The following is a 12,227-nucleotide window of genomic DNA, read 5'->3' on the forward strand; positions in this document are numbered from 1 at the left end:
CTTGGAGTCCATTCAGAGACACGGCAGACAGGATGGCTCAGGGCACATTGTCCTGCCAAGCACAAAAACATCAACACACCTACCACACTTCAGGATGGAACACACTTTCAAATACACAACTGCAAATATGGCCTGTACACTCTGTGTAGTTCAATGACTAGTTGATATAGTGTTTGTGTGTGGGTGTGAGTATATATGTGTGGTAGGGTACACTGTAAATGTGTGTGTTGGGTACAGTGTGTGTCTTTGTCCCTTAAGATGTTTGTGTGTTTCCTGTACTTTGTGTGTGTCTGTACACAGTTCATGTGTGTGTGTTTGTGTGTGTGTGTGTGTGTGTGTGTGTGTGTGTGTGTGTGTGTGTGTGTGTGTGTGTGTGTGTGTGTGTGTGTGTGTGTGTGTGTGTGTGTGTGTGTGTGTGTGTGTGTGTGTGTGTCCTTTACACAGGGCATTTGTGCGTGTGTGTCTTTAAGACAGGACACGGGTCCTTCAGAACTGGGGGGCTTGCTTCTCTGAACCCTCCCTCCTCTCTCCCTCCCCCTGTCTGAGGTCTGAGGGTCATATCTGGGGGTCATGTGTGTCAGGCCGTGACTGTCTTTTGACTCAAAGACCGCTAGCCTTAGAGTTACATCCTGATGATGACACACTGCCCCGGCAGCGACCCAAGGAAAGGAAAAAATAACGCATGAATAAGTGTGTATTGATGTAAATGTGTGTGTTGTTTTGTGTCTGTGCCTGTGTGTGTGTGTGTGTGTGTGTGTGTGTGTGTGTGTGTGTGTGTGTGTGTGTGTGTGTGTGTGTGTGTGTTTGTAAACATCCATGTGCATTGATTAAATTAAAACTAACAATTTTTAATGATTGTAAATAGAGTACACTCATATGTTAATATTCTGGTCTTCATACGTCTTTTAAATCCATTTGTAAAATTACTAGAAATGTATTGCTTGAGTTAGAGTAGTGTTTGTATACGTTTGAAAACACACCGATGTCCGCCATGTTTGATGGCGGTTTTGAAATTGAAAGACATATCTGTATGACAGAGCTAGTCGAGTCCTGCCAAAAGCTGGGAAGTACCAAGACCGCCTGGGGGTATGAGTAATACAACATATTGAATTCCTGTCCCTGGGATCATAATAACTGTCAACCTCTCAAAGATTGGCCGCCAGAACCATAGCTCCAACATGGCCCTAATGATGAGTGCTCAGTTCAGAACCATAGCTCCAACATGGCCCTAATGATGAGTGCTCAGTTCAGAACCATAGCTCCAACATGGCCCTAATGATGAGTGCTCAGTTCAGAACCATAGCTCCAACATGGCCCTGATGATGAGTGCTCAGTTCAGAACCATAGCTCCAACATGGCCCTGATGATGAGTGCTCAGTTCAGAACCATAGCTCCAACATGGCCCTGATGATGAGTGCTCAGTTCAGAACCATAGCTCCAACATGGCCCTAATGATGAGTGCTCAGTTCAGAACCATAGCTCCAACATGGCCCTAATGATGAGTGCTCAGTTCCAGCTGCCTAGCCTTTTCGTGTATTAGGTAAGATTGTCACACACTAGCGAATATAAGATGATGACTTGGCATAGAATTTTTTTTTAATTTTCTTTAATTGAACTTGCCGGAATACGAGCTTCGATGGAAGAGATGTCTTTGTTTACTAACAAGACAGAAGAAGTTGAAACAGGGCAGACGTGCCGGAATTCTACTACTATTTAAAACTTGCTCTTCCAATCCTTTTACTGGCTAATGTTCAATCGATGTGGGTTGACACATAGATTTCTGACCAGGCCGTAACATCGGCTGGATTCCAGGTCTTTAGCCAGGACAGAACAGTTGATTCAAGCAAGCACAGTAAGCTCTGTGCTATGGTGAACCTTCTATGAGCTATGGATTAAGCAGCACTTGCATCATGTTGCTCCCCACTCCTTGAGTTGCTATGTTTAAACCCTTCTATTTTCCCCGGGAGTTCAGATCAGTCATTCTGAGTTAGTCTATATCCCCCTATATCTCCCACGGCACACAAGACCATTGCTTCGGTTGGTCTGCAAAAGAGGAACCGTTTTTTTTTTTGGAGTTTCAAACAGAGCCAGTATGAAGAAGGTCCTGCCTAAATCCCACATGTGGAGAGCCGGCCCTGGACCATTGTTAAACCACATTCTGGGACAGCTACAAACCCCTCGCTCGCCTTTCTTTTGGAAAGGCTGAACATGCCTACATTCTTGTCCTTTCCGCATGCAAACAAAGGCTTCCACAGGTCAGGCCAGCTCTGAAAATGGAGTGATGAGACAGTTTCTACACTCATGCCACGACTGGCTGAGGTATGAAGAGGCAGCCGGTGAGGACATAAACGAGTCTCCTGCCACATTCACCACTGCATCGATGTTGTCCTAATCAGATGTCCTGGGTTGATGGCCACTATAACTCCAGGAATCCTGACCAGTAAACAAAGGCCAGATTCGACCTTCGCCCGGCCATCAGATAAGCAAAAAGGGCAATAATCGACTAAAGTATAGTCTAACTACAACTCCACATGCGCTCAACAGACTACAAGGGACAACAACTTTTACCTGCGCTTAGAGAGGGACAGCGACCCAAACCTGCAGTCACTGAGTGCTAAGTCAATGGATCACCTGTATCCGAGGCTAGGCAAGGCTAGGGCAGATCAGCTAGTAGAGGTCTTCAGTGATTTCTTTAACCTCTCCCTCAGCGTGTCCTCTCTGATCACCTGCTTCAAGAGGACCACCGTTGTCCCTGTGCCCAAGAGCACCCTAGCCCCCTTCATGATTGACTACACGCCTGTAGCATTGACCTCAGTCATTATCCAGAGCTCTGAGCAGCTATTCAAGGAGGACAGAGAGGAGGACGGTACCTGCATCGCCTCAAGACGACAACCTCTCTCTCAACATCAGCAAGACAAAGGAGATGATTTTGGACTACAGGAGGCAAAGGGAGCTGGAGCATTCCCCGATCACATCAATGGAACTGTGGCGGAAGGGTTCAGCATCTTCTGGTTCCTTGGGTTGCACATCAACAATGAACTTACCTGGTCGGCCCACACAGACAAGGTGGTAAAATCAGAAGTGAAACGTCTCTTCTTCCTGAGGAGGCTGAGGAAGTTTGGTATGGATCCAGTCGTCCGCCGAAACGTTTACAGGTGCAATTTTGAGGGCCTTCTGACCGGCTGCATCTCAGTGTGGTACAGGGGCTGCACAACCAAGGTCCGTAAGGTGCTAGGCAGGGTTGACAAGACTGCAGAACACCACATCATTGGCAGAGATCTCCAGGACACCTCCAACACACCCTGGCTCAGGAAATCTCTCAGGACTCATTACAGACTTTTTTGAGATGGACACATTACTGGTCCATCTTGTCTCTCTCCGGCAGACTGAAGGAAAGTTTCTCATCTAGAGCCATCAAGCTTCTTACATTCGCTCACATTATAACCGTTTTAACCTAAATACTTTAATAATTGATATTCAACCTCATAATTGCGTGCAACTGTCATAACTTGATTTTGGATAAAATTGTTATTATGCTTGTACCCTATAATATAGTTATTGCTTTCTTGTGTATTTATCTTTATATTTATATGTTATTTAGTATTGTGGTTCAGCGTTCTCTTTCGTTCAAGAGTTTTATGCCCTAAATAGGTATTGCTGGCAAATTATCATAAGAATATTGGTGCCCAGTCAGTTTTTTGCATCCGACAATAAAATACTTTAAAGTTGATATACTACAAATGCAAAAAAGTGTCAAACAATAAGCATATCAAATGGAAATAAAACGTTTGAAAGGTGTTATCTATCTTTACTTTTTCTCTTTTCACTGTCAATGTGTTCTTTTGCCTCCGGATATTGTGAACGTTAACATCTTGAGGTAACATGAGATAATTTATTTATTCCTTTAAAATGCCTGTTGGAAACTACTTTAAATTGACTTTTTGGATGTGAAAATAATTATAAACTGTCTATGTTTGGTTTGAAAATGTGTAGAGTTAAATTAACATATATATATTTGTTTTAAGGAAATATGCCCATCCAGAAGAGGGCAGTGTTAAGACATGATGCGTGGGACTCGGTGTGGAGAACAAAGAACTTGCATTGCCTTGCTGGCCTAAACAAAGTCTCCAGCTAGACAAGGGTTGTGTATCTGTCACACAGATCAAGGATTTGTTTATGAAGTTGCTCTGAAAGTCAACTCATGGTCACTTTTCAACTCTAACTTTTAATAAATCAAACTACTATCACAAATCTATTTGTTCTGAATGATAAACAAATTCCCCTGTGTTAACAGGCAACCATTCTTAAAATGATTTTTAAACCTGAAGACATCTCAATTTACCAACAATTTGTAATGTAATGCAATGCAATGTCTGTGTAATGTGTTTACAAGTTTTCTTGGAAAACGACAAAAAAAAAGACAGAATTGGCATTATTCTCAAATGTCTCATTTGGAAAATCGAATTAAATCTTATCTGCCTAACACCTCAACCTTTAACATTTATGGATGTAATCTTTGTTTTAATTTAAATAGGGAGATTAGGCCATCGTTCAAACATATCATATCTCTCTTTGGGACAAAATAATACAAAAAAATATGAAAGGAGAGAAAAAGAAGAGTGGACTAAAGTCTTTAGAGCGTCTGAGAGTGCGAACACGAGCGAGTGGATGAGGCTGGGCTAGGTAAGGTCATTTAATGGTTAGCTTGGGAGCAGCTAAATAGAGATACGCAGACAGCCCATGGTGCTGTCTGGGGGAGAGATAACGGCACAGGGGTAAGTGAAACTGTCATGCTTTGGTATCATACAAGTACAAGAGTTGCTGAAAGCATTTCTCCAAATGTCATGGAGAACATTGAGATTCAGGTCTTATTCACACACCTCATCAAGGTGAAATAATAAATAAAAGAAAATCAGATTCATTACAAGTCTGGTCATTTTTTGATAGAGATGTTCCAGGTGCACTTTAACTGACCATAGTTGACGCATACACAAGCTTGGGCACACACACACACACACGCACGTACGCACAAACACGCACGCACGCACACACGCAAGCACCCAAGCACGCACGCAAGCACGCACACTCATGCATGCACTCACACACACACTCAGTTCCTAATATTGAAGCAGGACTAATATTATATACAAACATTAATACCGATATGTTGACACGCAAAATGTTTATTTTTGTGTGCCAGGTTGTGCGGGTGTGTGATCTTTGAATCTGATATGGTAAGATTATTTTGACACACACACACACACACGCGCGCGCACGCACGCACGCAGCATGCACGCACACGCACACACACACACACACACACACACACACACACACACACACACACACACACACACACACACACACACACACACACACACACACACACACACTTCTACACACCCTTCCACATTCTGCTCTAGAGAGTGTATGTTCTAACTCATCCACCCCATGGGCAACAATCCCATGGCAATCTTCTCCCCCCACTTTTCCCTTCCTCATTTCTCCATCTCCTCAAATCTGCTAGGAGGAAATACCATCTAGTTCTCTCCTTCTCCCTCCCCGACCCCCTCTCCTCTCTCCTCATATAGAGTCGTCCCTTCTCCTCTCTTCTCCACATATCTATGGTCTCTTACATTTGAATCTTTTCCCTCCTCCCTTCCATTTCCGATCTCTCCTCCTCTTCCTCCTCTGACCGATCTTTTTCTTGTTTTCTTGATTTCTTTCTCCCCTCTTTTCTTTAATCTCGGTCCAACTGTTGTGGCGCCCCTCTTCCGTCCCTGTTTAGTCTCTCTCTCTCTATCACTCCTGTTTATCATCAACTCTCTCCCTCCCTTCCCCTCTCTCCCATCTCTCCTCTCCCAACATCTCTCCCTCACTCTCTCCTCCTCCTTCCCTCTCACTCTCCCTCCTCTTCATCCCTCTGTCCCGCCTTCCTTTGACAGAGCTGCCCTGTGTCACACCCACACACACACACACACAAACACACACACACACACGACACACTTATACTTTGACACACATACACAAACACACACACACACACACACACACTTTCTCTCCCTCTCTCCACCTCTCTCCCTCTTTCTCTGTGAGGCTGGCTTTGTCTCCACGCTGCTTCTCTGTGGAGAGCACCTCGCTCCTCTCCTCTCCTCTCCTCTCTCCTCCGCGCTCCTCCGACCGGACGCCTCCCCGCAACGCGCCACCATTCCCCCCCCGGAGAGCTCTGCGCTGGCAGCCCAGCCCCGGTCGCGGCTCAGCCTGGGGAGAAAGTCCCTGGTGGTGGCCGCCGTGGGGGTGATGCTGGTGCTGGTGCTGGTGGTCCTCATCCCCGTGCTGGTCAGCTCCGTGGGCGCCGCCGGGGACGCCGAGCAGACCCCCTCGCACTTTGAGATGCTGGGCACCTGCAAGATGGTCTGCGACCCCTTCACCAACACGGAGACGGGCGTCATGGAAACAGGCGGCGGCGGCGGCGGCGGCGGCGGCGCGACGACAGACCCCCCCTTGGACGACAACCACCTTCGGGACGCCTCGGACGCCGTCCGCCTCTCGGGCCCGTCGCCGCTGCCCACCTACGGAGTCTTCGGGCCGCAGGGCAGGCACGGACGCCCCGGTAAGCCCGGACCCCCGGGACCGCCCGGAGAGCCCGGTCCGCCGGGACCCAAGGGCCCGCCGGGGGACGGCGTGGACGTGGTGCGGGCGGGGGTCCTGGGCGCGGTGGGCGGTCGGGGGCCGGTGAGCGCGGCCACGTACAGCACCGTGCCGCGCGTGGCGTTCTACGCGGGCCTGCGGAACCCGCAGGAGGGCTACGACGTGCTGCGCTTCGACGACGTGGTGACCAACATCGGCGAGAACTTCCAGGGCCCCTCGGGGAAGTTCATCTGCAAGATCCCCGGGACTTACTTCTTCATCTACAACGTGCTGATGAGGGGCGGGGACGGGACCAGCATGTGGGCCGACCTCATCAAGAACGGCCTGGTGGGTAGTAGTCTTCCCTTCCTTTGATGTTTAGCCCTCATTCAACATTCTCAGATCTGTTGACTTATTATCATTATTTAATCATTCAGCAGACACTTTTATCTAAAGCCACACACCGTTGATCCAGAGGTAGCTCATCAATGACTGTTATGGGTATTGCTCAAAGGGTGCCTACCGGTCAAAACGGCCGCTGTTAGGCTGGGGGTCAAACGCCCTAGCCTCTCTTCTTCCCCAAAAACACATATTTTTTTGGATAATTATCAATATTCTGTACAAGCACAGCAAGTCAATACTTCCAGATGGAGAAAGTAGAAGTACTTGTCTAGGTTTACCCCTTTCCATAAACTGAGCTCACTGTTTTCATGTTTTCTGACGTTTTTCCCGATAAGTAGCGGCTGTGTTCATTAACTGTGCACTTGACCAGAGCAAACTTCAACCGGAGGGAGGGACTTCCCCTGTGAAAGCTCTTCAAGCTACAAACAATAACTCTAATGGGCACGTTACATTACAACTGCCTGAGCCTGATTTGCGCGCTGCAGTGACCCCGCACCGATAGATCGGAGGAGTGCAGTAGAGTAGGCAGTGTGGTGGAAGTCTTCCGTGAGTAGTCATGCGATCATGTGTGCAGCGATGGGCGAGTTGCACGTTAGCCTGGTGCTACACCACGCGATGACAATGCCCAGTGGCATGCTGTCAGCCCCTGCAACGCTAATCCATTACACCTCCCCTCATGCACACCGCAAAGAGGGGAGAGAGAGAGAGAGAGAGAGAGAGAGAGGGAGCATGCCCCTATCTCAACTTGGCACACATCAAAACGGGGCCCGCGGGCCGGCCAGGTTCAAAGCAGGTGCCCTTTGAAATACAGGGCGCTTCACGCAAACCGTGAGGTGTTGCTGGGAGATATCTCCCCCCCCTGACACCCCGCTGTAAAAGGTTTTAAATATATGAAACCGTCAAATTCCCCATATTCATGTCTTCTAATATGTTTTAAGCCCTGGGTGCAGCAGCCCGGGATCAAACATCATGTCAATCAAAGCCCGGAGACCATTTGAAGCGAGGAGATTGGCCAAATAGTCTGGTGGTGGACGGACTGATTATGCTGGAAGTCACGCGCTCCAAACAGGTTTATAATGAGAGGGATGTTTGGTCTTGTTTAATCTCATTAAGTCTCATTTAATCATTTTAGACCTATGATAAATAAAACTGTCTGTGCTGCCATGGCTAGATACGGTAATATAATGTTAATATTTATCCCAGGTGGAAAGGTTGTAAGCATCAGAAATAATTAAAAAGAGCTGTCCATACATATAACAACTATTATTTCCTGCAAAATGGTTCATCCTCTTGTAACAAAGGTGGTGGCCAATTAATTTGCACAATCTTAGCATCATCATCATCATCATCATCATCGTCATCATCATCATCCTTGCTCTAGAGTCGCAGACCCCTAATGATCATCTAGTTTCACCCCTTTCAGTTCAAACGGCTCCTTATCAAAGTGTTTGGTTATTGGTTGATTATTGAAGTCCCATAACCAACACAACTACGGCAACACCAAAAAGTACTAAGGGCACCAATACTTTTTGAACCCTGCGTTTAAAGGTCCGTTCAAAAATAATAAGGGGTAGTTGCTTGGTGATTCACTCTGCTAGCGTGCTAAACACAAATTAGCCTCATGGCTACACAGGTTAAATTCAATCAACCCAAATCCCGTCTACCGACGCTGTCCATAAAAGGTGTCCCTACGGCGTTTTCCGTTCCACAGCAACCATATGCACCAACCGACAGAGGAAGGGTTATAGCCAGGGTTGGCACTTGTAAGAGGGTTAGATCAGGGTGAGCAGGGGGAGGGGGAGGAGGAGGAGGGGGAGGAAGAGGGGGAGGAGAAAGAGGTCAGAGCAGAGATGCCCTCATCTCCCTGACATCCATCATCACGTTGTCACACAGGGTTGAACGTGTCCTACTCTGTGAGCCCCGTCCCCGGCCCAGGGCACCACGGAGCTAATTACAACTGCAGACCGGCCTTCGTGGTTCTCACTTTGCCCGCAACCTGTCGCGGCAGTCTGGGCGTCTGCGAGGAGGGGGATTGATAGCGCCCTCCCTCAGAGGTCGGCGAGAGGTTCAGCACGGCATCCCGACTGGTAACCCTTCGCCAGAATAGGGACCGCTTCCGCCCTGCAGCGGGCATCAGAGGGAGAGTTTGATGCTGCCCTTTGGATCATATTTCAAAAAGGGATTTTAATGCTAAAAACAGCCGACAATGACTTGAGAAGGGTGTTGTGTACGTCACTCTACCCCTCCCATCTTCTCCTCCTCCTTGCTCACCGTCACCACATCCATCTTTCCATTTGAAAGTAAATTAGCAGGTGCATGTGTCCAAAGCGACTTGGCTACAATGCTCACGCGTCAAGCTTTGCATCGATATCTCTACAGTGAGGCGGTACTGCGCTCACGGGGGTCTCGGTCGCCAGCGTTAGCGCTTGCTAGGCGACCCGGTGCTAACCCTGTCTCTCTCCAGGTGAGGGCCAGCGCCATCGCCCAGGACCAGGACCAGAGCTACGACTACGCCAGCAACAGCGTGATCCTTCACCTGGACGCCGGGGACGAGGTCTTCATCAAACTGGATGGGGGCAAGGCTCACGGGGGCAACAGCAACAAGTACTCCACCTTCTCAGGGTTCATGCTCTTCACAGACTGAGGGGGTGTCCAAAGGCCAAATCCACCGACATCCACTTCCTGCCTTCCACTCGGCTCTCTGGCGAGGCAGGTTGGGCGTTGTCCCTAGTCACCGATCCAGTCCGTTATGTAATGTTTGTTTTTGTCTTTGTTCAAAAGAGAGCCCCCTGCACTCGGAAACCCACAAGTGTTATTTTGCGGTGAATTTTCTTTCGGCAGCATGACGTTTGGTGTGACAGATTTTTTCAAAAGCAGAAACGTTTATCCCCCCTTCCCTTCTAACACAGATGGACAGCTTCTCTGTGCTTCCTGGACGTTGTGGGTGATGTGCCTGTATAACTCAAATGTGTGATGTCAGAACTAGGCCAGACCTATCATGGTCCAGTAGGCAAAAATATTCAAATTATTTGGTGAGGGAGGGGGTAGGAAGGGGAGGCTATTTCATACATCCCGTTACTCTCAACGAGGGTAGGGCAGTTTATTGAAAATATGATATCTACATATTCATATTCAAAATGAAACATATTGTCATGTCGGGTGCAGGGGACTATTCATGGCGGCCATCCGTTGCTCGTAGTAACCGTCTGCCTCAAGCGTTGTGCTGTTCCTTATCACCCATACGTCGTAGTACAACGTATTACAGCGTGCCTGCCTCTGTGGGGGGAGAAAGAGAGGAGACCCGTGTAATTGGCTGATTGAGACAGAGGCGAGCCACGCTATTGGTGGATTGAGACAGAGGTGAGCCACTCTATTGGTGGATCAAGAGACGCAAGCCGTATGATTGGGGGAGAGAAAGATAGGTGAGCCACGCTATTGGTGGACAGGGAGAGGCGGGCCACCTGGAATGACGTGAGCCATAAGATGGGTGGACAGAGAATTGAAGCCAGGATTTTAGGGTAAAAAAGACCAACCGTCATCGTCAGTCGGGCAGTCGGGCTGTCACTCTGAATCCTAGCGGTGGATCCCTGCGCCCACGCGTCCTCCTTGTACCTGCCTGGCTGAGCAGGCATTCTCTCACGCTGCCGCGGATGGTCATTTAGGATGACAGACGCTTTCCTAAAATGTTGTTTGCTTGTGTTTTTGTTGTGACTACCTGGAAACACCATGTCATGTGATGTTATGTTTTGCATATTGTGCAGGTGGGTAACATTGTACATTTTGAAATTGATAATTGATGTATGAACACATTCAGAGAAGTCTATATATATATATATATATTTATTTGTGTGTGTAATAAATTAATATTGCTGTTGGTCGTTACTCTAATGATACTAAATGTGTGAGAGAATCACAGGTGATTTATAAATCTATTCATTTGTGACCTCGGAAGTAAAAATACATTTTATTGTATTCATTGATGATGGTGACGATGACAATGAACAAATGGCTATGCTTGATGAGAAATCAAATGTAACGTAGTCTTTTTTTCTAATCTGTTCTTCAATGTTCATGCCTTTCGCTAATAAACATAGGGTCTCATAATTGGCAGTCACTTATTTACGTGTTGTTATTGATCAATCCATCAAGTCAGCTGTTTATTCATCAACTCCCTATTCAAACCTTTGTGATTTTCTTACAGAGAAATGTAAAGCTAATCAGCCATCAGAATACGACCAGGTCAGGAGCCAATCAAAACCCCTTCAGATCAGGAGCCAATCAAAACCCCTTCAGATCAGAAGCCAATCAAAACCCCTTCAGATCAGGAGCCAATCAAAACCCCTTCAGATCAGGAGCCAATCAAAACCCATTCAGATCAGGAGCCAATCAAAACCCCTTCAGATCAGGAGCCAATCAAAACCCCTTCAGATCAGGAGCCAATCAAAACCCCTTCAGATCAGGAGCCAATCAAAACCCCTTCAGATCAGGAGCCAATCAAAACCCCTTCAGATCAGGAGCCAATCAAAACCCCTTCAGATCAGGAGCCAATCAAAACCCCTTCAGATCAGGAGCCAATCAATGCGCTGATGATCAAAATGCCAAAAGACTCACAAAGATAATTGTGCCTCGATCACAATCAGAGGGATGGCCGGCTCTGTCCTCCTGGTGGTGTGCTGTCGGAGGCCTATTTCATACAACCAGCTGTGTTGAGCCGGCTTGGGGACTGCGAAATGACGTGAAACCCAAGTCAAAGTCAAGGCTCCAGCTGACGGGAGCCTCGGAGACAGCTTGATACCCACGGGGAGGGGTGCTCCGAACTACAAGCTAATAGACGCGGTGGTTTTTATGAGACTTGGCTCTGGGAGTGGTGGGGAGATATATATATACCAACAGCTTGAGTGAGTGCAGACACGGCTTCTCTCGCTCATTTTGTTTGATTTCAAAGTCTTCCGCGCAGAGAAGAAAAGTTTGGCCATCGGCGCTTTTCCACCGAGCGTCGCTAAACTTGTGAAAACTTGTAAACATGCCAAATCAATGATTATTATCTTGAGTTGAAATATGATATTTATTGAAATTTAGACGATCCATAGCTATGGAAGAATACAACGTTTACATAGAGTAACAACTGCTATTTCAATCACTTCTCTTCAACCCACACTGTGCGCATTGTTTGTGGTGCAATCACAAAATCTACA

At 47.3% G+C, this 12,227-nt stretch overlaps 1 protein-coding gene across 2 annotated transcripts; it reads left to right on the plus strand.

Moving 5' to 3' along the window:
• Positions 1 to 5,560: 5,560 nt before the first annotated feature.
• LOC132446366 (C1q-related factor-like) lies at positions 5,561 to 11,142 on the plus strand. 2 transcript variants are annotated; one of them, XR_009522820.1, is made up of 3 exons: positions 5,561 to 6,978; positions 9,497 to 10,429; positions 10,460 to 11,142. XR_009522820.1 is itself a non-coding variant. In XM_060036621.1 (2 exons), exons 1-2 carry the CDS (start codon positions 6,301 to 6,303, stop codon positions 9,674 to 9,676), a joined length of 858 nt encoding a protein of 285 aa, XP_059892604.1. In that variant the 5' UTR covers positions 5,561 to 6,300; the 3' UTR covers positions 9,677 to 11,142. The 2 variants fall into 2 exon arrangements, 1 of the variants encoding a protein (XP_059892604.1); XM_060036621.1 differs by having other exon boundaries at positions 9,497 to 11,142.
• Positions 11,143 to 12,227: the final 1,085 nt, after the last annotated feature.

Source organism: Gadus macrocephalus, chromosome 18 (genome assembly GCF_031168955.1).
Source record: "Gadus macrocephalus chromosome 18, ASM3116895v1".
NCBI lineage: Eukaryota > Metazoa > Chordata > Actinopteri > Gadiformes > Gadidae > Gadus > Gadus macrocephalus.